This window comes from Emys orbicularis, chromosome 11, assembly GCF_028017835.1.
Source record: "Emys orbicularis isolate rEmyOrb1 chromosome 11, rEmyOrb1.hap1, whole genome shotgun sequence".
In the NCBI taxonomy this organism is placed as follows: Eukaryota; Metazoa; Chordata; order Testudines; family Emydidae; genus Emys; species Emys orbicularis.
The window spans coordinates 21,182,630-21,205,781 of record NC_088693.1 but is presented as its reverse complement, the minus strand read 5'-3'; the positions used below and the strand labels follow the sequence as shown (position 1 = coordinate 21,205,781).

At 39.3% G+C, this 23,152-nt stretch overlaps 1 protein-coding gene across 1 annotated transcript in view; it reads left to right on the top strand.

Moving 5' to 3' along the window:
* The window catches only part of LRP1B (LDL receptor related protein 1B), a 1,070,902-nt gene that overhangs the window by 727,049 nt on the left and 320,701 nt on the right, over nt 1–23,152 (top strand). Inside the window, exons 42-43 of the mRNA XM_065413676.1 lie at nt 8,234–8,423; nt 9,663–9,867. Of these exons, the coding sequence (XP_065269748.1) occupies nt 8,234–8,423; nt 9,663–9,867 (395 nt within the window). The remainder of the gene's footprint in view (nt 1–8,233; nt 8,424–9,662; nt 9,868–23,152) is intronic.

Genomic DNA, 23,152 nt, shown 5'->3' with positions numbered 1-23,152 from the left:
AGAGTTAGAATATGCTTTAATATTATTATATTTCAAAATTGATCTTTCCCAAATTTTAAAGTATGGACTGTTTCTTCATGTGCTTGTGGGTATCAGAGACCATTTAGTTGTGTTGCTATTACTCTCACATGCTGTCTTTTGAGCTCATCTGCCTTTAAAATATGCTACAGTGGAAGAAGAAAGTTGGAAAGTCAGTAGGAGGAAAGAACAAAGCTTCTAAATGAACTTTCAAAACTCACTAAAGAAAATGAAAAGTTGCAGAGCAGCCCAAAATATATATATAATCTGCTAAACATAGGCTTTAAAAAAAATGCTTCCCAACAGTTTTCCTCTTAAAAAAAAACAAACATTTTTTTTTAAAGGTAATACAGAATCCTTAGTTTTAGCCTTGGTACTCCACACTTTTAAAACATGACTAATGACTATATCAGATAATGCAAAAACTATAAAATTAAATATACTGAGACATAAGAGTAAAATATGTATTGTTGTTGAGGGAGTGTTACACTGGCTTAGATTTATTTTTTGTAAGTAGAATCCTTGGAACATTTTAATGTTAATAGGTTGCAATATGAAATGTTCCCTTCAGTGTGGCGGGAAGGGGCTCTGTGCTTATGCTTGTTTGCCTCCCCTTTATTTGGAGTGCCATTGTTGGCTAAATTCAACTTTGAGAGTGACTCCTTGGGATCCTGAAAAGTTCTCAGTATGTCCCTTGGCAGTGGAAAGTGTATATGCTCTTGGAAGTGTCCTTAGCTGTTGGCCTGTGTTGTTCCTGATGCCCAGTGTGAATCAGTATTTGGTAATTTCTAGAATCATATCACATTCACTTATGAAAGGTGCTCTGTGGGTTCCAACTGGTGCAAAATTTTATCTTCCTTGTTCTTTAGTTTTAAGCTATTTCTGAAATATTGTACTACATTTTTACATTGGCTTCCCATTAACTTTTTTTCAACTCCTTGTGATTGGCCCAGTCAGTCAAGATTGAGTAAGGAAACAGACCCCAGGGTTGTGATTTCAAAATAACTTAAGTGGATGAGCTTTCCACATCCTGAGCATAGTAAAAATGGCTTATTACAGTGAGTTCCCAAATTTAACATGGGGGAGGGAAGAGACAGGTCAGAGACTCCATTAAGAAGTATTTGTGCCCTTCCTTCCCCCCCAAAAAAGAACTCTGTGTTTCCATTCTCTTTGCTTTGAACAAAATTATTAAATCCTAATAGGGCCACCACAACAAACTTCAGAGATTATCCAGGCTGGCACAAAACTTTTATTCAGTCCTTAAATCCACAATGGATTACATCAGCTTTTCTAATGTGGAATCTTTTGTAGCTCCCCAGGTCAAGGACACAACCATACCAGCAGATGAAGTGTTCCTTCTTAAATAAAAGCAATGGACGGAAGAGTGGAATCAGCCTTCTGGAGGAATTATGAAGCTACATTTGCTGCCCTCTGGCTCCAGGCTTTGTCCATATCTACATGTTTTGCCTGGGCCACACTAGTCCACACAGACCCCCGATTGAGAACCTTCCCAAGAAAACCAAAATTATAAAACTCTCCATGGCTGGAGACTTTGTATCATATGGTTCTTTGCCATTCTGTGGCATCCAACAGTGTTGTAGGTGGACACCTTTGGATCAAGCTGAAGAAGTGTGCCATTAGGCAAAGTACCTAATGGTGTCTTCAAGAAGAAAACTTTGTGAAGTGTTACTGAATAAAGCCATGCTTATAAGGAAGGTCAAAAAGTGTCTTTCATCTAATAGACAGCCAAAGAGAGAGTAAAAGTCATCAGATAGAAGGAAATTGTACTGCCCTAAGCCTGACCTTCAGGGATCCTGAATCCTTTTTCTCTGATGTCACAGACTCTGGGGAAAATTAACCAGGACAAGGCACAAGTAATCCTAGCGGTTCCATTCTGGCCTTGCAAATTCTGGCTTCACCTCCGCAATTTGAATCACCCATTAGTACCAGGATTCCTTATCCATCTAGAGCCAAGACTGTGCTGATTTATCGTACTGCTGGTAGAAGGGGACAATTAAAGAAACAATAGTACTCAGCCTGCTAGCATTGAGGAAAAGCTCTGCTGCATATGAGAAAACTAGAATCTGGGCCAGATTTAGCCACTGGAGCTGAGAAAATAAAACTAAATCCAGATCAGCTAAAATTTGTCACGTATTAGAATTTATCCAAGACACCATACTTCTAGGCCTTAGACATCTTTTTGAAGTGTTAAGCTTTATCATTGCAACCATTTATAAAAATGGACAATCCTAAAAATATTTCCCTGATTCTCCATATTAAAAGAATCCTGCAAAACAATAACCCTAATCAACCCACAGAAGATCTACAGAGTAGTGCCATGAAGTTCAGTCTACTCCTGGAAGTTCTCAGAAGACCACTCTTTGAGACATTCTCCTATGGCATCTGTTTAATTTCCATTTAGGTTGACTTTTGATTGGTCATTACTTCTGATCTGATGGTTACAGCACTTTATATGAAATGTCAATATGATACATGCTGTGAAGACAAGGGGTTGTTTTGCCTGAATCCTGCATATATCCCTAAAATCAATTCTGCTTTCCATTGCATTGCTCACAAGAAATTGTTCTTTCCTTCTGCCCTAACTCAGTCAGTCTAAAAGAGGAGTAGCAAAGGAGATATACATACAGGGAAGTTAAAATCTAACGAAAAGAAAACCATCCTTATTCAAATGCCTTCCTCATACTGTATAATGCCAAAGTAAAGCAGAAGAAAGCATCAAGATCTTCAGTAGCCAGATTGCTCAAATACAAAGTAAATGAAATTTTTGCCCTTCCCCTTCAGCGCACCTGTACAGGAAGAAGCCATGTTTGGGTAGAATCTGGTCAGTACTGCTGGTACTGCTAGTTGACCTAACCCTCTCTTACACACCAGGAATCAGAATTGTGGGGAATAAAGGTATAGCAAGAGTAACCTCTTACCATGTTCCTCCAGTGGCTTTATAGGTATCATGCCTTATAAAGGTACAATTCCCACCAGGCACTGTCACTATGGTACAGTACATTCCCCCATTTTTTACATCAGTGCCTCTGAAGAGGAATAATTTTGCCAATAAAATATTTTATGGTTATGTTAAAACATCACCTTTATATGAGTAAAGATAGGTAAACTGGCAATTAGCCTTTAACTTTCTTTTTTGCCATGTGCCAAAAGAGACTTTGTCACATCAGTGTTTATATATTTATCTTAAATACGATTGCACTGAATAAAAGATATAGAATTTGTGAACAAGTTCTCCCCTCAGTCTTAGAATTATTCAGTCCTTGAAGTAACATGAAGTGTAGCTATTGAAAATAAGCTGGTTGTTGCTTTGCAGAACCCTGAAGCCTATGTTTATTATGTATGATCAGAAAGGTTACTACATCAGCATTTCAAGGAGTTTTAATGTAACATGTCACATGGTGTCACATTGCACAGCTCTAGAAATCACATACACAAACTTAGTCCTTATGACATCAAGTCTACCTGAATTTTTCATAGGCAAAAAAAAAATGGTGTAGTTAGTATATACTAATTAAATTTGTTTGTGCCAAATTTGAGATATTCTGAGTTTTAAAATATTCTGAAGAAGATGAGCTCATTTTGCAGCTCAACGATGAGAGAAGCAATTAAATAATCAAATTAGCCTCTAGTTTAAAAACAAAATGCTATCCATTCATTCTTTTATGACAGTTTATTGTTATCTCTTAAGAATTTTACTTTCTGCCAAGAATGACTTCTTGCCTTATAGCTACCTGAAGAGCATAATGGAAGGGTAAAGAATTAATTAAGGGTAAAGAATTTCGGATTGTGAAATTGGTAATATTTGTGAAATTTTAAGCCATCTCTCAGATGTTGTATTGCTTTTGAGGCATAATCTTCATCTCAGACATCAAATAATGACTACCTGTTATCTATTACAATCTGCTTGCATAATCAGAAAGCAGTCTGATCTCCTGTGATTGGGCCATTCAAGCAATTGACAGACTTGTTTCCAAAAAAGTAAATTGTGCAAGCCAAATGAGAGAGTACAGTAAATAAGGACTCAAGCAGGTGCTTAATGGTAGGTACTTTTAAAACATCCCCAGAAGTTTTGGTGTAAGTGTGTTGCTTGTGCTCGCTGTTGGTATGACGTTTACTCTCTTTCAGTATTTACAAAGCAATACATTATATAGATGAACATTATTGTTTCCTGCCTTACAATTTGCTGTGTGGTTGAACAAATTGAGGTGGCTTAGAATGTGGAATTAATGCAAAAAGGTTTGTTGATCCGACCCAGCCCTAGTCAAAGTACAAAAACTGGTAACGTTTTGAATTTAATCTTCCTGCAGAATTTTAAATAGTAAATGAGATGAGCTAGAAACTTACTTTGCTCAGAAGTAATGAGAAGCATTCCCAAATCTCAGACGTTAGAGTCATCAGATAATTTCAGCAATATTCTCCCCTCCCACACACGCGCACACATGCTGAATAACAAGGGATTCTAATAGGTGTTCTTCAATAATAATTGATTTGTTGCTTGTCTGTTCGCTAGGAAAGTCAGATGAAGATCAGAATGACAATATTTATAGGTTGCATGTCATCTGCGGAATGTAATCCATCTTCGTTAAATTCAGTAAAAGTGATAGATGGCGTTTGGCAACGTAATGATGTGATCGCTCTACCATTGCCTTTGTAAATCATAAGCTGTTGCTTTCTGTTGTGTAGATATTTAATCAGTTATACACCCCATTACTGATTTAATTCAGAATGTCAGTGGCAGGTGAATAATGTGAGGATTTGTATATTAATATCATATTGTATTAATGTTCCCTTCATATAAGTGTGCTATTCATTTGAAAATCATAAACTGTTGCTTCATGGGTAGAATAAATGTAACCAGTGCTGTAGGCATCTAATGCTATCAATGTTTTAATTTAATGTGTCAGTGAAAGAAATGCATTTCTTTTCATTTCCAGTTTCTGTGTGCTTTACTAACTCAAAACAGTATAAGGTAGTGTGAATATATGAAACTGGTAGTAAACAACAAATCCCCTGATTTTCATCCTATTGAAAGATTTTGGGTTTGATTCCCCAAATTGCAGTGTTCAGTGAACTAACTAGATATTTTCTCACATATTTCAAAATGAGTGAATAACTGCTAACAAATTACTTTCAACAGAAAATATGGTTGTGCTATGGAATAAACCTTAAAATGTGTATGGTAAATTACTGTAATATAGCACAAATTCATTACAGTCTTGTAATGGCTAATCATTATAACACCAGTGTTCCTGATAATTTCAAAGCGGAGTTGAAGGTTTTAGTTTTAACATGCAAAGCATTAAATGGTTTGGGATCTGGCTGATCCATAGACAAAATGTCTCCCCATGTGATACTGGCAATGCCAGTGTATCAAATCATTTCCTCTGGGTCAGTCCCAACATTATAATATTGACTTACTTGAATTTTGGGCTGCTATCTGTATCCTAAAGATGAAAGAATAATCATAGAATTATAGAAGATTAGGGTTGGAAGAGACCTCAGGAGGTCATCTAATCCAACCCTCTGCTCAAAGCAGGACCACCCCCAACTAAATCATCCCAGCCAGGGCTTGTGAAACTGGGCCTTAAAAACCTCTAATGATGGAGATTCCACCACCTCTCGACATAACCCATTCCAGTGGTTCACCACCCTCCTAATGAAATAATTTTTCCTAATATCCAACCTAGACATCCCCCACTACAACTTGAGACAATTGCTCCTTGTTCTGTCATCTGCCACCACTGAGAACAGCTTAGCTCCATCCTCTTTGGAACCCCTCTTCAGGTAGTTGAAGGCTGCTATCAAAAATAGATCTATAAGAACATAAGAAAGGCCATACTGCTCAGATCAATGGTTCATCTAGCCCAATATTCTGTTTCCAGCACTGGCCAGTGCCAGACGCTTCAGAGGGAATTGACATAACAGGACAATTATCAAGGATCCATCCCCTGTCATCCAGTCCCAGCTTCTGGCAGTTAGAGGTTTAGGGACAGAACATGGCTCTAGGCTTGCATTCATGGCCATCTTGTCTAATAGCCATTGATGGACCTATCCTCCACAAACTTATTTTATTTTTAACCCAATTATACTTTTGGCCTTCACAACATCGCCTGGCAACAAGTTCCATAGGTTGATGGTGTATTGTGTGAAGAAGGACCTCCTTATGCTTGTTTTAACCCTGCTGCCTATTAATCTCATTGGGTGACCTCTGTTTCTTGTATTATGCGAAGGGGTAAACAACGCTTCTTTATTCACATTCTCCAAACCATTTGTGATATTATCGACCTCTATCATATCCCTCCTTAGTTGTCTCTTTTCTAAGCTGAACAGTCACAGTCTTTTAATCGTTCCTCATATGGAAGCTATTCCCTACCCTTGATGATTTTGTTGCCCTTCCCTGTACTTTTTCCAATTCGAATATATCTATTTTGAGATGGGGTGACCCAAACTGCATGCAGTATTCAAGGTGTGGGTGTACCAGAGATTTACTTGGTGACATTATGACATTTTTGTTTCTTATTATCCCTTTCTTAATGGTTCCTAACATTCTGCTAGGTTTTTTGACTGATGTGGTGTATGTTGAGCAGATGTTTTCTGAAAACTACCCATGATGATGCAACATCTCTTTCTTGAGTGGTAACAGCTAATTTAGACCTCCTCGTTTTGTATGTATAGTTGGGATTATGTTTTCTAATGTGCATTACTTTGAACTTATCAACACTGAATTTCCTCTGTCAAATTTTTGCCCAGTTACTCAATTTTGTGAGATCCCTTTGTAACTATTCACAATCAACTTTGCACTTAACTATCTTGAGTAATTTTGTATCATCAGCAAATGTTGCTTCCTCACTGTTTACTCCCTTTTCAGGATCATTTATGAATACGTTGAACCGTATAGATCCTTGGGGGACCCCACTATTTACCTCTCCCCACTGTGAAAACTGACCATTTATTCTCACTTATCCCTTGTTTCCTGTCTTTTAACCAGTTACTGATCCATGAAAGGACCTTCCATCGTATCTCATAACTGCTTACTTTGCTTAAGAGCCTTTTTGTATAGATCCTTGTCAAAGGCTTTCTGAAAGTCCAAGTATACTATCTCAACTGGATCATCCTTGTCCACATGCCTGTTGACACCCTCAGAGAATTCTAATAGAAATCTGAGGCATGATTTCCCTTTACAAAAGCGACAATGACTCTTCCCCAACATATATTGTTCATCTATGTGTCTGATAATTCTGTTCTTGACTATAGTTTCAACAACTTTGCTTGGTACTGAATATAGGCTTTCTGGCCTGTAACTGCCAGGATTACCTCTGGAGACTTTTGAAAAAATATTGAATGAATAAGTGAAAGTGACACATTCATAGCAAATACTGTTTTGTTGCCTTGTGTTTATGAACTACTGTAGATAAAGTAAATGAACTTACTTTGATGAATGTCTATTCTCTATATATTTCTTGTAGCATGAACATAATACCCTCCCCAATGCCAAATATAAACAATAATAATCAAGATAATAAATACTGCATATTATAAAACGAACCATTGAAGAAAAATCTAGAAATGTAATATGTTGCATCTAACTTTCTGCCTAAATCTGTTTTTTGTGTTAAATACTAAATAGATAAAGCAATCAGAGTATCCGTTATGTTGCCTTAGTGATTGGGAACACAATAGTAAGAAATAATTACTCCAGTTTCTGCCAGTGTCACTTTTATTTATTGGAATTGGTAGTCTGCAATTTATCTTTTCTTGACAGTATTAAAGGTATTCCTTAGCTGGCTATTAATTTCATTTGCTTTTGTTTCTTCCTCATATTTTTCATGTAGGATGATAGAGCACATATATATGAGCTTATTGACAACATTTTTAGTTTGAAAGTTACTAATGTAAGATAAGAGAGGAATGACCGTGTAGAGGGAGGAAATTATCTTCTGTTTAACACACTATAGTGGGACACAAGAAATCTGGATTTCAAGCCCAGCTCCATCACAAACTTTGTGTGTGACCTAAGATACATCATTTAATTTCTCTGGATCTCAATGTGTGACGTTGGAATACAAAAAGTGGAAAATGTGAAGAGCTAAAACATCTGAACCACCGTGTTATTCAACAAGTACTATTTAGAAAAAAAATTCCCCTTCTTTGCTAGCAAGAAGTAATTTATTTTCTTTGTAATTGTCTTTATCAGATGTAGGTTCTGTGGAAGGACTTGCCTATCATAGAGCTTGGGATACTCTCTATTGGACCAGCTCTACTACATCATCTATCACAAGACATACAGTTGACCAGAAACGACGAGGAGCTTTCAACAGGGAAGCAGTAATAACAATGTCTGAAGATGATCATCCACATGTATTAGCTCTTGATGAATGCCAAAAGTATGTACCACCTCTGTATTGCTGGTTTTTGAATTTTCAAAAGTGCTGAGCATCGAGCATCTCCCGTTCATGTAAGTGAAAACTGTGGTACTCAGCACTTTTGACGATCAGGCAGATGCCTAAATATAGTTTCAGGAGCCAAATTTCATGCTTTTATTTTTGAAAAAATTTCCAGAAATCCTAAAATGTCTCATTTAATGCAAATAATCTTTTAGATAGAAGATCATGCTCAAATGTTTTTGTACTATGCTTCACCAAAACCCCTTCAAGCTGATGTTTGAAATAATAAGAAAACCTGCCTGAAATATTTATGGTAGAACAGAAAGGATAAGTATTCTCCATTGAGCTGTTCGCTTCTGTAATATACAGTTCAAATTTCTTAAGTAAAAGCTGGAAATACAAATATTTTACAGTCTTATAATAAAACTTCAGTTTCTTGTCTTACTAGTACATGTGCCCATGTAAATGTCCTAGTCAAAGGGCAAATGGGTGCCTAAATTTAGACTTGTAAAGGTAGAATTTTAAAAAAATCGCTGTATCTTAGGAGGGCATGTACCATTGAGAGTCAAGTCGATACATATATAATTGAACTTCTCTTATGGCACATTAAAACTTAAGTCATTTCAGTCAGTAATCTAGCATAGACTCTGAAGTAACTTTATGTAAATTGGGAGGTATCTTCTTCTTGTGAAATGTACATCATCCACTAAAGTCTGAGTAAGCAGACCCTAGACACCCCATTTGCGTTATTTCAGCATCTACTCTCCTTGTAGCATGTCTCTCACTACAGGGCATAAGTGACGTGGGGAGGGCCTTGTATAGATGAATTTTCCCTGGTTTAGAAAAAAAACAGATGACAAAATTGAGGATAAAAACTCAAAAGATTTGTGGGAAGACAAAAAGTCCATGCTTGCATATGAGTCAAGGATCTATTATAATTTGAAAATTATTGACTGTCATACTTGTTTTCCATTGTTAGAAATAATTGATTCGCATAATTTGGAGAACAGCGCACTACTTAAAATATTAGATCATAAGAATCACAGATCACTCATTAAAACAGGATAAACTGCAATAATTGATCTTTATTATAATTGAAAATACTATATAAACTATAACTATAACTATATTTGAAGGTACATGTTTTTCATATTCTTAATTTATAAGTAGAACTAACATAGGAAGTAAAATAAAAAGTTTAGCTTAAAGCTTTTTATTATTATTTTGATGTTAATACAGTTTAATGTTTTGGACTAACTGGAATGAGCAGCATCCAAGCATCATGAGATCTACCCTTTCTGGGAAAAATGCACAGATTATTATCAGTACTGATATCCTCACACCAAATGGACTTACCATTGATCACAGTGCAGAGAAACTCTACTTTTCAGATGGCAGCCTGGGAAGAATAGAGAGGTGTGAATATGATGGGTCACAGAGATACGTAAGTAAAACAAATAAAATATTGATATATGGAATTATATATATATGGTTGTACTTTTTGGATAGTCTCTTTAAATCAACCAAAGTTTAAATTTACCAAATCAGGGTCTTGTGTATCTGCCTGTAGATTAATGAATCAGTAATTCTCCATTAGTTCTTATTCGTAAACAAAATGACTAAATTGAATCATAGGACTGGAAGGGACCTCGATTAATCTAGTCCAGTCCTCTGCAGTGAGGCAGGACTAAGTATTATCTAGACCATACGTGACAGGTGTTTTTCTAATATGTTCTTAAAAACCTCCAATGACAGAGATTCCACAGTTTCCCTAGGTAATTTGTTCCCATGCTTAACTATCCTTCCAGTTCGGAAGATTTTCCTAATGTCTAACCTAAATCTCCTTGCTGCAATTTAAGCCCATTACTTCTCGTCATGTCCTCAGTGGGTAAGGAGAACAATTGATCACTCTCCTCTTTATAACAACCTTTTACATACTTGAAGACTGTTATCATGCCCCCACTTAGTTTTCTCTTCTCCAAACCAAACAAACCCAATTTTTCCAATCTTTCCTCATAGATCATGTTGTCTAGACCTTTAGTCATTCTGACTGCTCTCCTCTGGACTCATCAGTGCTGAACAGAGTGGAAGAATTTTCATATGTCTTGCTTACAACACTCTGCTAATACATCCCAGAATGATGTTTGCTTTTTTTGCAACAGTATTACATTGTTGACTCATATTTAGTTTGTGATCCACTATAGCCCCAGATCCTTTACTGCAGTACTCCTTCTTAAGTAGTCCTTTCTCATTTTGTATTTGTGCAGTTGATTATTCTCTCCCTAACCCTAACTCTAATCCTGTCCTCCAAAGTGCTTGAAACCCCTCCCAACTTGGTACCATCCACAGACTTTATAAGTGTACTCTCTGTGTCATTATCCAAATCATGTATGCATGGATTTTTCTAAATGTAGGTGTTCATGTTTCAGATTCTATGTTTAAAAGGAATTATTTTCATATGTAAATACTATGAAACAAGTAAAACGTTCCTCTGCTAAAGCACAATGGCTGATTTCCTCAGATACAGTGCTATGTATCACTTCTCATTCTGATATGTCTATTATAAGTTATAGTTGGTTATATAGAAATTTGACTGTAACTTGACTCCTTTGGCAGCTGAATGAGGTTGTTTTGGTTTTTTTAGAAATATTGAGGAAAAGTCGATTCAGCTATTTTAGATTTATTGGAGATTGGAAAAAAAATAAAACAAAATCTCTTTTAACCTTTTATGGTATTTCTGACCCAGAAAGACTTTAGAAATGAGTGGGGTGGGGGTTGGGGTGGAGGGAAAGCATACCTCAAAACTGTCTGGAAATAGTCCTTACTGCGTAATAGACTGCTAGGTTTGCAGAACATTTTAAATTTAAAAATATTATAAGTATTGAAATATCACATGGATCTAGGTATCTGCTAAGATTTTAACAGAGCATGATGTATCCCTACCTTGTTGTTTGTTACATCACAGTGCAAATGAGAAATGTAAATGTGTCATTAAAGCACACAGCAGTCTTCCAAAAATGCAAATTATATTTCTGTCTTTTTATGTTGCCTTCATGTGTTGCTTTTTCAGACATGCTGCCTTGTGAATCCAGCTTTGAAGACAAACGCAGCAGCTAAACAATAACAATAAGAGTGGGAACTCTCTTCTCCCTGCCACCCAATTTGTTTCAATGAACCATGTGCTAGTTTGGACCACTTGCAGACTAGCATAAATAGACAGCTGCATCTTTCCAAAAAAAATTGAATGCAAAAAATCCCCCCAAAAAACAAAAACCCTCCGCCCCCCATAAAAATCTGCTTTTGTTATTGTAACACTTAACTTTACATATTTCAAAACTAAATGTTCAGGAAATGCAAAAGCTCTAAATTTATCCGGTAACATTAACTCAGCTACAATGCATATATATTTTTGTTTATTAATTAGACTATTTAAATGTAAATATACATCCTATACCAGAACTTGGCCACCTTTCGGTTTTTCTTATGCTTCTCTGGAGGTGCAAAGTATCCAGAAAGTCTGCGGGTGGAGAGAGATGGAGACGGCTCACAGAACCTAGCACACTTGTGTCTGTGGCATCGCTGCATCCAGTAATCCCTGGTTGTGGGTAGACAGTGGATAACCAGCACTGAGCACATCATTTAGAGATGTACTCTACTTTACCTCAGGAACTTGCATTTCCCACCCCAAGTTGTGCTCAGCACAGCTAGGACACAGACCAGGATTGGGGCTCCCATGTACATAATGTTACTGTGAAAACCTTTATTTTTGCATTTTCTAACATCTTTTGTGTTTAAGTGTGTCACCCTAATGTTGTATTAACATAGGGCTCAATTTTATTACTCTTTTACTCACATTGGAATATACCGTGCTCCATGAGCACTGGCATTAGTTTCAGTGGTATTAGTTGAATCAGGAACTACTAGCATGAATAAGAGTGGGTGACCTGTGTCCATAGTTTATTTTTTTTTTAGTTCTGTATCTTGTATATTAGATACATTCTTTATTTCTGGGATATTAAAGGTGAGCCTAGCCCCACCAGAAGTGCTTGAACTGGAAGGTAAGTGTTTTTGTACCCCTCAGAAGTTATGGTATGCTCCAGCTTTTTTCAGTTTACAGCTGGCAGAAGAAGTGAGGTAGAGAGGTTTGGTATCATCACCAATACGCTCCTCCTCATTTCCAGCACTGCCCAACATTAAAAAAAAAGCGTATGCCCAAATAAATCTGTTAGTCTTTAAGGTGCCACCAGACTCCTTGTTGTTTTTATAAGGTTCATATGACAGTATTTATTGTAGTATTTTTAGCATTAATGAAAGTGCTACAGAACAGTTTTTTATTTTACTGTTAAATCTCTATAGAAATACATTTTTTTTCTAAATGTTTAAATAGGGACAATCTGCAGGCTTAATTCAGTCAAAATTTGCTCTTCTGAATTTAATATAAATTAAGGAAGTCCGACGAAGTTTTGCCTGAAATGAGAACAGCAAAGTAAACCTCAAACCACTATAGTTTCTTGGTGACAATAGTTGCATCAGAACTTTAATTTTGCTAATGGTTCTTGCACAACCTTATTTTGTATTTCTTCAAATAGATGCAGCCATGTATTCCACATAGGTATGTGCATGCCCAGTGCACCAGAGTTGGAGAGTTTTGCCTAGCAGTACTCGTAGGAGGCTGTGCTTGTGCTACCCATAGCCCCTACCCTGGCTATATGAGGCAGCACTGCCTCGACCTCCTAGGGATCTTGTAGAGTGAGCTTTTATTTCCCTGAAGAACAGGCCTGCCTGACCCCTTGAATGTCTCCACAATGCATAATTTGATTCATTTTGCCAGAGATTGTTTAGATGCTTTGAGGCCTAGACCTTGGGTGAATAGAGACAAACATTGATCCTGATCTTGTTTGATTCAGTACACTTTAGCTAGATCTTTACAAATAACCAGATTATGTCATCTTTTCACTGTAGGATTCAGGGATTTAGATAGAACTAAGGAAAGATTATTTGCTTTGAAACATGAAATGTGTTCACTTTCGGTACAAAGGACTCTATGAAAACTTCTTTATCCTTATAGAAAATGCAGTATGGAGTTGCATGGATAATGCTGCAATCTCTGAAACTCCCCTAGCTAAGGTGAGGGCAACAAGTTTTGATGGACAAGTTAAAGGGAGTGACAGATGTCAAAGGTTCAAAGGGGAGCTGTAAGCACTTGAAGCACTAAGAGCCAATCTCACTTTGGGGAAAAAGTGTTAGCCTAACAGCCCTGAGAAATCTTGAAACTAAGGAGCCACAGGATTTTCCATATAGGACGTTGCTGAGGGCAGAAACCTGATATGCTAAAGTGCTGGGCCAAAATTCTGTGTCCAAACCTTTGTAGAGCAAGATTAGGATAATTGGAATGCTTGGGACACTGGGATTCTTAAACTATGTGCTGAATTGTGACCAAATAGAGGAATACCTCTTTAGAGCTGAAATCTGTCTAGAAGCCAGAAGAATATTTACTACTGTTAGAGAAAATCATATAGTCAGGGGTGTGCACAGGAATTTAAATTTGACCCCCTGTAGGGGGGTATGTTCTGTGCCCCCTGCCAAGGCCTGGGGTCAGAGGAGTGTGCTCTTCCCTCCCACCCACCCCCACCACAGAGCCGGAGCAGCTGTCAGCTCCCACAGGGGCTGGAGGAGCTTGCTCTCCCTTCTGCGGCCCTGGGGCTGGAAGAGTTCTCTGCCCCTGACTATTATTGGGGGGGCCCTGTTTGCCCTCCCCCCTTGTGCATGTCCCTGCATATAGTGTTTAGGAGTTCCTTTTCCATATCCATGTGGTCATTAGTAGACGGTCCAGATCTGCATGGAGAATGGGCTCATGGTATGTCCAGTCTCCCTGCCCAGTAAGTTAGGTCCAAGAACCATCTCAGCCACGTGAGTGCTAATAGTGACACATCTGCTAGTTCTTACCTTTTTAAAAAAAACACCTTATTTAACAAAACAAGGGCTGGGAATGCATAGAGCAGAGTTTTGGGCCATCTGTGGGCAAAGGCATCTGTGTCTAGAGATTGGGATCTGCATCTCTTGTGAAATACTGGTCTAGCTTCTCTGTGCCAATGGGTCCTCCTTCTCTTGAGGAAAATGTGTGTCTCTGTGCCAACGGGTCCACTTTCAGGTGGCTGAATCTGTTTGTTATTAGGCTGAATATCTTCTGGTTCAGGTTCCATTCTGATTTCTCTATGGATTGCCTGCTGAACTAGGCCACCATCTGGTTTAGTATTCCCTTTATATGAACCACTCTGATGGAAGCTAAGTTTACATCTGCCCAGGAAATTATCTCCATCACCTGTGAATAGAGTACTGGAACTTGAGTTTCTCACCCCTCGTTATTGAGATAAATTTCTCAGTGATGGAGGCATTAGACTGGACTAATATGTGGTCATTCATGATGTAACTTTGGACATTTCAAAGGCAGACTTGTCTGCTTTGAGCTATAGAAAGCTGATCCTTTGTTTCTTTTCTTGTTTTCCCTTTTTTTGTGGTTGCATGACATGGTCCCACAATCTCAGATGCTGTTTTTTCCCCTAAGTGTGATCCCCATCCCTGAAGACTGACATCCGCCATGAGTACCTCAGGACCTGGAGGATGAATAGATACCATGAATATGCTCCTCAGACTCATTCTTTGTTTCAGCAACCTCAACGCCTGGTTTAACACTAGGACCCTAATCCTGAATTCAGTTTGGGATGGTTCTGTAACTTTACCAGAAACCTCTGGAGATGCCTCATGTGGAATCTCACCTATTAAAATGTCTAAGCCCACTTCCAAGTGAGCTATCCGCCTTGTGGGAAGCAGGGAGCTCTTCATTAGATTCACTGTAGGGTCACCTCCCCAAAATTGTGGTCCTGCTTCATCTCTAGGATTTTAATCTTCATGACATGTTCTCCTTCTGTGGTCTGGGATCCTAGTAAAGACTAGGTGCTTATAGCAGTCTGAATGGCAGGGTTCTGTAATGGGAGTGGGACTTTCTGTATGGAAACCTTAGTAGATGACAATGACAGAGTCATATGAAAATGTGAAGAGCTGTGTCTGCTATATTCACTGATTAAGGAAATCTCTGGGAAATAGGAATGATGCTGTTGAAGCTAAGCAGAGCACAATTTCTTCCTAACGAGGTTCAGTGAACATGCTTAGATATAGTTTTAGTTTTGAAAAGTGAAACATAGCTTTCTATTACTTATATCTTACTTGCTAATACTGAAAATTAATGAGCCTATTCATGTGTTTAATGTTTTGATCAAATTCAAAGTCGTAATTTATTTTTATTACACTATTTTAAAAGAGTGTAGTCACAGTATAATACAAGTCCACACAGTTATTATTTTACTTATATAGATTAAAATATAATAAGTGGTTGGGATATTTTTATTTTATAGCATAATGTAACATTGGGTTATGGATCTAACTTGGAATTTATATTAGTAAGGAATATCTTAATTGCTTAAGAAAAAATCTAAATATGCTTTGTATTTATTAGGGTAACAGATAATAGTATTTTAATTTTTGCTTTTGTTTTATATCTCATTCCTATCACCAGATTGCAATGCTGAATCAGATGCAATTCCCAAATCCAGTCTGAATATTCATTTGTGGGGCAGATAAGTGTAAGGAAAGTGCTGAATGCCAATCCAGTGTTCATTCTTCACCCTTGCATACTCACTATGGAAGCAGGGCCGGCTCTAGGATTTTTGCCGCCCAAAGCACAATTTTGCCCCCCCCCCCGTTTTTTAATTACCCTGGGAGGGAGGGCGAGTAGCGGCCGCGAATCAGCTGTTTCGCGCGCCGTGGCGCGCGAGCGGCAGCAGCAGCAGAGGTGAGCTAGGGCGGCCGGGGCACATTTTTAGGGGTGGCATTCTGGCGCCGACCATGCCGCCCCTAAAAATGTGCCGCCCCAAGCACCAGCTTGTTTTGCTGGTGCCTAGAGCCGGCCCTGTATGGAAGCAAGCATCTTTAGTTGCGTTGCATGCCTAGAAGAAGAGATAACTTAGGGATCATGGGCCCTCACCCAGAAAAAGGAAAGCATCAACTTTCTCAAGTTCACAGTTTGTGTCATAGGATTTCCCACAATCTCAGACAACATATCCTTTTGGTTCATTAAGAAATACTATTGGATGAGTCTGAACATGAACATGAAAATTAACACCAGTGGCCAGTTAGCTGTCTCTGACAGTGGCTAGTACTAGCCACTCTGGAAGGAGTTTCCTGAAACCCTGTAGTAAGCAATTAGGCAATAATCTTCCCACAGAGAAATTTTCCTCCTAAACCTTATTGGCTAGAGGTTGTGTTATGATCTGAAGCATGAATTCATATCCTTTCCACAAACTCAGGAAGTAACCAGAGGTTGAAACATCTCTTACAAGTAATGGAAATAATGTCCCAGGCAGAGAGAATCTTGTGCATGTGTAAAATATTTGCTGAAATAGAAGAAGAAAAGAGCACTGAGGATCATCCTTCTAGTCCTTCACTCACCCAGCAGAGAGATTTTTTGGACCTGATAGAAACAGCTAAGGAGCTTCCACTGCACTTGCAGAATAGACTAAATCTCCTGAAAGAGGAAGCCTTTATTCATCTGGACCTGGACCGCATGCAGTTATTAGCCTGAGTATTCAAAGAGAAATGGAAATCATGAAGGATTTTCTGTTAGCCTCGTTGATTCACTTTTGATACCCCGACAGAACTCAACCAGAAAATTATATTTATGTGGCGCACATCTGGCGATCCCAGTTACACTAAAGTTTATCCAGGATGATTTGGATGGAGTCTTACAACCAAGCACCACAGAAAGAGAGGGACCAGCCCTAGCAGTATTCTTTGTGCCCATACATTGTATTCCTCAACTGAGTATCTTTAGATGTCAAGGTTAATCATAATGGCTAAATTAGACAAGCTTGCAGACTGCTTTTCTAGTTGCATTCCCTTCGAAATGCAGGGATTCAGAATTAGCTCTTCTGTCTATATGAGAATCTATGCTGCACTTCTCTTGAGGAAAATGTTATCCTTAGAACTCCAGAAATATTTCTGCCCAAGGTGTGTGTGTTTGTTTTGTTTTGTTTTTTTGTTCTGGTCCATGTCTCGGTAGTCAGCAGTCATTGGAAAGGTTGCGGCATAAACAGATGTTTGTAGCTCTCTAGAGCAAAATCTCCAGCATGTAGTGTACACGTGCCTATTGTATTCTGTTAGTCTCATTCCATCCAAAATGCCAGGGTCATAGAGCCTCAAAGTTGCTGCAAAAAAATGTTAAAATCTTGCCACAGATGGAACACAAAATATCAAGAAAATGTTCCCAGAGGGAATCTGGGCTTCCTCTACAAGGTCCCTAGTGGCATTGTGGGTTGGGAATGTTTGAGCCTCATTTGAGAAAATGTGCAGAGCAGCATCGTGATCCTCATATAGTACATTTATCAAACTCTACAGAGTAGGTTTCCATTCCACTGCAGAGGCTTCCTTAGGTAAGAAGGTACTGAATGAAGTAGTCCCAAAATAAATTTCTGATAGGATACATTTTGTGTTTTATTTTTTTCTTCTTCCCTCCCTATCTGATTACATTGCTCACTACTTCCGATGTGCCTCAGAACTGTGGGAGATGCAGGGCTGCAGAGTGCAATATTTATTAGGTCATTTCCCTTCTGCTAGCAGCGTCTCCGACAAGTCTACTACCCCAGGATGATGTTATTAAGCAAGGGAAATTTATTTTGTTTTTATTTCTCAGTCAATAATTGAGGTGGTAGGAGCAGTTTTACATGCAGTTGCGTAATTATTTAGTTAGTTGCTGTTTTAATAATGTCCTGTTGAGAATTATTTTTATATAGCATTGAAAGAGTCTTCTGGCAGGGTACACAAGGAGGCCTGGCCAAGGGCCTAGCAACAGCACTGAACCACCTCCTGTATCTGCAGAGAGGAGGCACATCCCATGTATCACAGAAGGGTGGAACAGAGTGAAAGAAGCAAGGAAATTAAATGAGTAAGAAATATTCTGAGCTCTACTGCTGCCTCAATCATATCCTCACCCTTCATTCATCAATTTATTCACATATTTTGTACAGTGTAAAATATTAGATTATGGGTTCTCTAGGGCACAGGAAGGTCTTTTTGTTGTTGTACAGTGACGAGTACAATGGGACACTAATCGTTGTTTGGGGGCCTTTATTGACACAGCAATATGCTGCTGACTGGTGCATTTGAATAATTTGTTTATTTATTAGTATTGCTTTAGTCCCTAAAGGCCCCAATCAGGGACTGAGGACTTGATTTACTGAAGTTTGTACACTCTTTGGGATAGGGACTTTCTCATTGACACCTCATGGGTGAACCCTTATTGATTTCAGTATGGCTCTGTGCAAGCGTGGGGGGTTTCCTGAAGTGATTTATTTGCTGTATTTGGTCTTAAGCATATGACAATGGTCAAGTGGTTTCAACAAACAGGTGGGGAAGTGCAAGGCACCAGTAAAATGATTGAGATTAGTGTAATAAGAATCAGTCGGAATTCCTAGATAAAAAATTTGTTCAGTTTTATGTTCCTTCACAATGGATGTGAGATAGACCTTTGTATAATTGCTCAAATAGATAGTTTACTGTGATTGTAGAGAAGTTTCTTCTGTTTTGAAAGATTCTACCAATAATATCTTTTAAAACAGAAGAAAATGTTTAGTAAAACTGGGTAAAGAGGAGCTATACCTAGGAAGGAAGGTCATTATTATCCACATTTTTCAGACTGCCTATCAGTGTCAGATCTGGGATTAGAACACAACAGCTCCTGGCTCTCAGGCCATGTATATTTTAGACTTTTTTTTGTACATGTGGATTTCTTTGCAAAAATATCATATGCATTTTTAAAAGGGCTAATCTTAGCTATTTCTTAAAAGTCTTCATCTCTGGATGGACATGACAACACTATTGTTCTCCACTGACAGTTAAGATAAAATAATCTGCAGAAAAAGATAAGAGCTCGGAGCAAAAGAACACAATATGCCTATTACTGTAAAGGATATTTCAAGATGTTTTAAATTAATTGTTAAAATATATTTTGGAAAAAGTTATTAATTCTTTGTTTATTGCAATAAAAATGATAAAATAGTACTTGTCACAATATGCTGCATCACTTAAATGTAAAAACCAAAATAATCAGTACAGAAATAACATTGGATATTTTCCCCTCTCACAAGATAAAAATTGCAAATAACAAATGATATTATCGCTTTGTCAGTTGGAAAAAATATTTTTAATTCATGTTCTAAAATGATCCCTTTGGGATAGATTTTGCCACTGTTCCCACTGTTGAACTGTTCCCACTGAGCAATCGTACGTTGCTCAGGCCCTCAGAATTTTGAAATCTTTTTTTAAAGGTAATTTCTTTTTTTTTAATTGCTTATTTGTGCTTCATTTGCTTACCTAGTTATTTGATTTATATGTATGGGTGGGAAGCCACAGTTCACACTTTGTATACATTTCCTTATTAATGTTTATTAATTGCACTGGAGTAGTAGCCAGGGGCCTCAATCAGAGTCCTATTGTGCTAGAATTGTATAAACAAGAGCAAGTAAAAGTTTCAAAGAGCTTATAGTTAAGGGGAGAAAAAAAAGCTAGTGAAACAAACAGAAAGAAGTTGAGGGTTGGATAAAAGTAATAGTAATAAGAACTTGTGTTTACATATATTAGCTGCGTGCAAAATTAGCATGTTTTAACGTAATTTTTTTAAAAAGTAAATATCAGTGACCCCTGATAACCATCTGCCTTTTTACAGTTCATTTTATTTCTGCTGTTTTCCCTCCATTTCATATTGTGTTTCTCTCCTAAGCTTTTTTTGTGTGTTCTTTCATTCCCCTGCTTTGTATTCTGTCTGTGTTCTCGTCCTTTTTTCTTATTTTCCAAGCATTCCTCATCTTTGATGTTCCCGTCTTGGATATTCAATTTGGCATTAATTTTAGAGGGTCCTCTTTTTAAACACAGTGTACAGAGGTGACATGAAACTGTTGATTGTGAGGGGGGCACAATTTAAAGGTTCTGGGGGGGCACATGACCATCCCACACGTCACCTCTGGATTTAGAACAGATGTTTTAAAACTCTGGGAAACGCCCCTCTAAGGGGGCGAAGAGGAACATTCGGGATGGGGGTGAGTGGTGATATCAGGCGGCTCAGGCCTGACATCACCACTCAGGTTGTGCCACCCCCCAATTTTGGTTGGGGGGTGGCACAACCAAAATTTTTGGTTGTGCCACCCCCCAACCCAGACAGGCAGGGTGGCCTGCAGATGTGACTCAGGGGGTGGTGGGTGACGCTTAGAGTGACCAGGTGTCCGGTTTTCGACCAGCACACCCGATTGAAAAGGGACTCTGATGGCTCCAGTCAGCACCGCTGACCGAGCAGTTAAAAGTCTGGTTGGCAATGCTGATGCGTTAAGGCAGGCTAGTCCCTACCTGTCCTGGCTGGCACCGTGTTGCACCCTAGAAGCGGCCAGCAAGTCCAGCTCCTAGGCAGGCGGGCAAATGGTAGCTGGGAGGGCGGTGCCTGTGGGCATAAGTGGCATGTGGAGCGTCCTGCCTTAACCCCCACACTGCGCCGCTGACTGGGAGCCACCCGAACTAAGCCCACTCCCAATCTCGAGCCCCAACCCCAGGCCCCAGCCCTGAGCTCCCCCCTGCACCCCAAACCCTTCATCCTTTGTACATGTGGATTTCTTTGCAAAAATATCATATGCATTTTTAAAAGGGCTAATCTTCGACCCCACCCCAGAGCCAGCACCTCCAGCCCAGAGCCCTCATCCCCTCCCACACCCTAATCCCCTGCCTCAACATCTCTCATTTATGGCCCCCCCTGCACCCCCCTGGAGCCTGCACCCCCCGTTAGAGCCCTCACCCCCTCCCACACTCCAAACCCCTGCCCCAGCCTAGTGAAAGTGAATGAAGGTGGAGGAGAGCGAGCTACTGAGGGAGGGGGAATGTAGTGAGTGGGGGGTGGGGCCTCGGGGAAGGGTCAGGGCTACGGTGTACGGTTTTGTGCGACTTGAAAGTTGGCAACCCCCACCAGGCGGGGCTGGCCTGTGCTGCCTGGCATCGTCACTCGTCCCCTCTGAACATGTCTGAACACAGTTTGGAAACCTCTGATAGAAACTGTTGATAAATGAAAGGCAGGACAAGTCCCGCTGCATTGCGAGGGGAGCAGTTTCCTGGGCACAGCCCCTGCTATAGGAGTAGGTGAGCAGCCTCTGCCCTGGGAAGGCATGGGGTGTTCACCTCAGGACGGTCTGCAAAGCAGGCAGTGGGAACTGTTGGGACTCGAGCAGCAGGGAAGAAGAAGCAGCCCCATGTAGCAGTGAGTGCCGCAGCCAAGGGGAGCTGCTGCCTCCTTGCTGCTTGGGGGACCTGTGAGAGGTGGCCTGAGGCCTTGCCCACCCCCACTGCCCTGTGAGGCAGAGTCTGCAGCAGCCCCTCTGGATGGGTCCCCTTGGAACGTTTAGCTTTGCTAAATGGAAGGCAGAAATATGGAGAAGGGGCATGACCCCGCATTTCCCCAACCCGATATCGCCTCTGTCAGTGTAGTTACAAATGAATATTTGTGATACAAAACTTTGCCTTCCTCTACACACATCAGCACATTGAATGAGACAAGCAAAACACAGCATATTGTTGTGTTTTATTGAGTTAGTATTGACTAGCCCACCTATCTTACTTTGAAAGGGAAAAAAAAAAGTGTGTCCAGAAAATGAAAAGTGATCCTGAATTGTGATCTCGACTTACATGTATCCCAATGCAGGATTGGGGGTCTAACTCCCTAAAATTACATTAAATCCACCAAAGGTTAAAGGTTGAAATCTAGGAATGTTCAAGGCCTAAATGGAAGAGAGAGAGTTTACTAATACATGGGCTGCAAAGATTATTTATTTTAATTTGCAAATCACTTGGTAACTTCTCTACAGTAGTATTTTTGGTATTGAACCGTTTACCAAAGGGATGTATTGTGTGTTTTCACAGTAAAACCTGAAGGAGAGGGAACAAAAGGAACCCAAGGAACTCTGTGAAGTGAACTTTGCAGAGTTTTCTTTGAATTCTCCTATGAAGTGTCTGCCATTAAATGAAGGTGCAGTGGGTTGGCTGCTGTGCTGTTATAGTTGTCTCCTATAACTGCTTACACTGCTCTGGAACCAAGCCTCTATGGACTCCTCTGTCCTTAATTTATACAAACTCATTCCATCAGATGGAATGCAGAAATCGAGTGAGAACTGACATATTTTTAGAAGCAACAATAACTCTCATGTAGGTATGCGCATAATGCAGGAAGGAGCATGGCATGAAGTGCTCTAGCTATTTTATGCCACTTTGGAACAGCATAAAGCAGCCGAGCATACTGGCCAGTTCAGCTGGGTTATGGCTTCATTTCACCAGAGCAGAATGACGTGCAGCCTGAGTATACAAACCAGTTTCCCCTTCCTTCCTTCCTGTCCTCCAGATTTCTCTTGCCTCTTAAACCCCCTCAACATTCCCCTGCATGCACACATTCCAGTTTCTCTTTTCCTCGTGTCCCCTCTGTTGATAGATACAGTGCAACAAATAGTTTTTAAAAGAAATATTTAGGATTAGTGGTCATTTTTGCCATTATTTTTCATGACTGAAGGTCTTTCTCTCAGGGGAGGCTGCTACATAAAACCTTCATCTTTGAGAAACTCATGAAACTTATTCAAAATAGTCACAATGTCCCA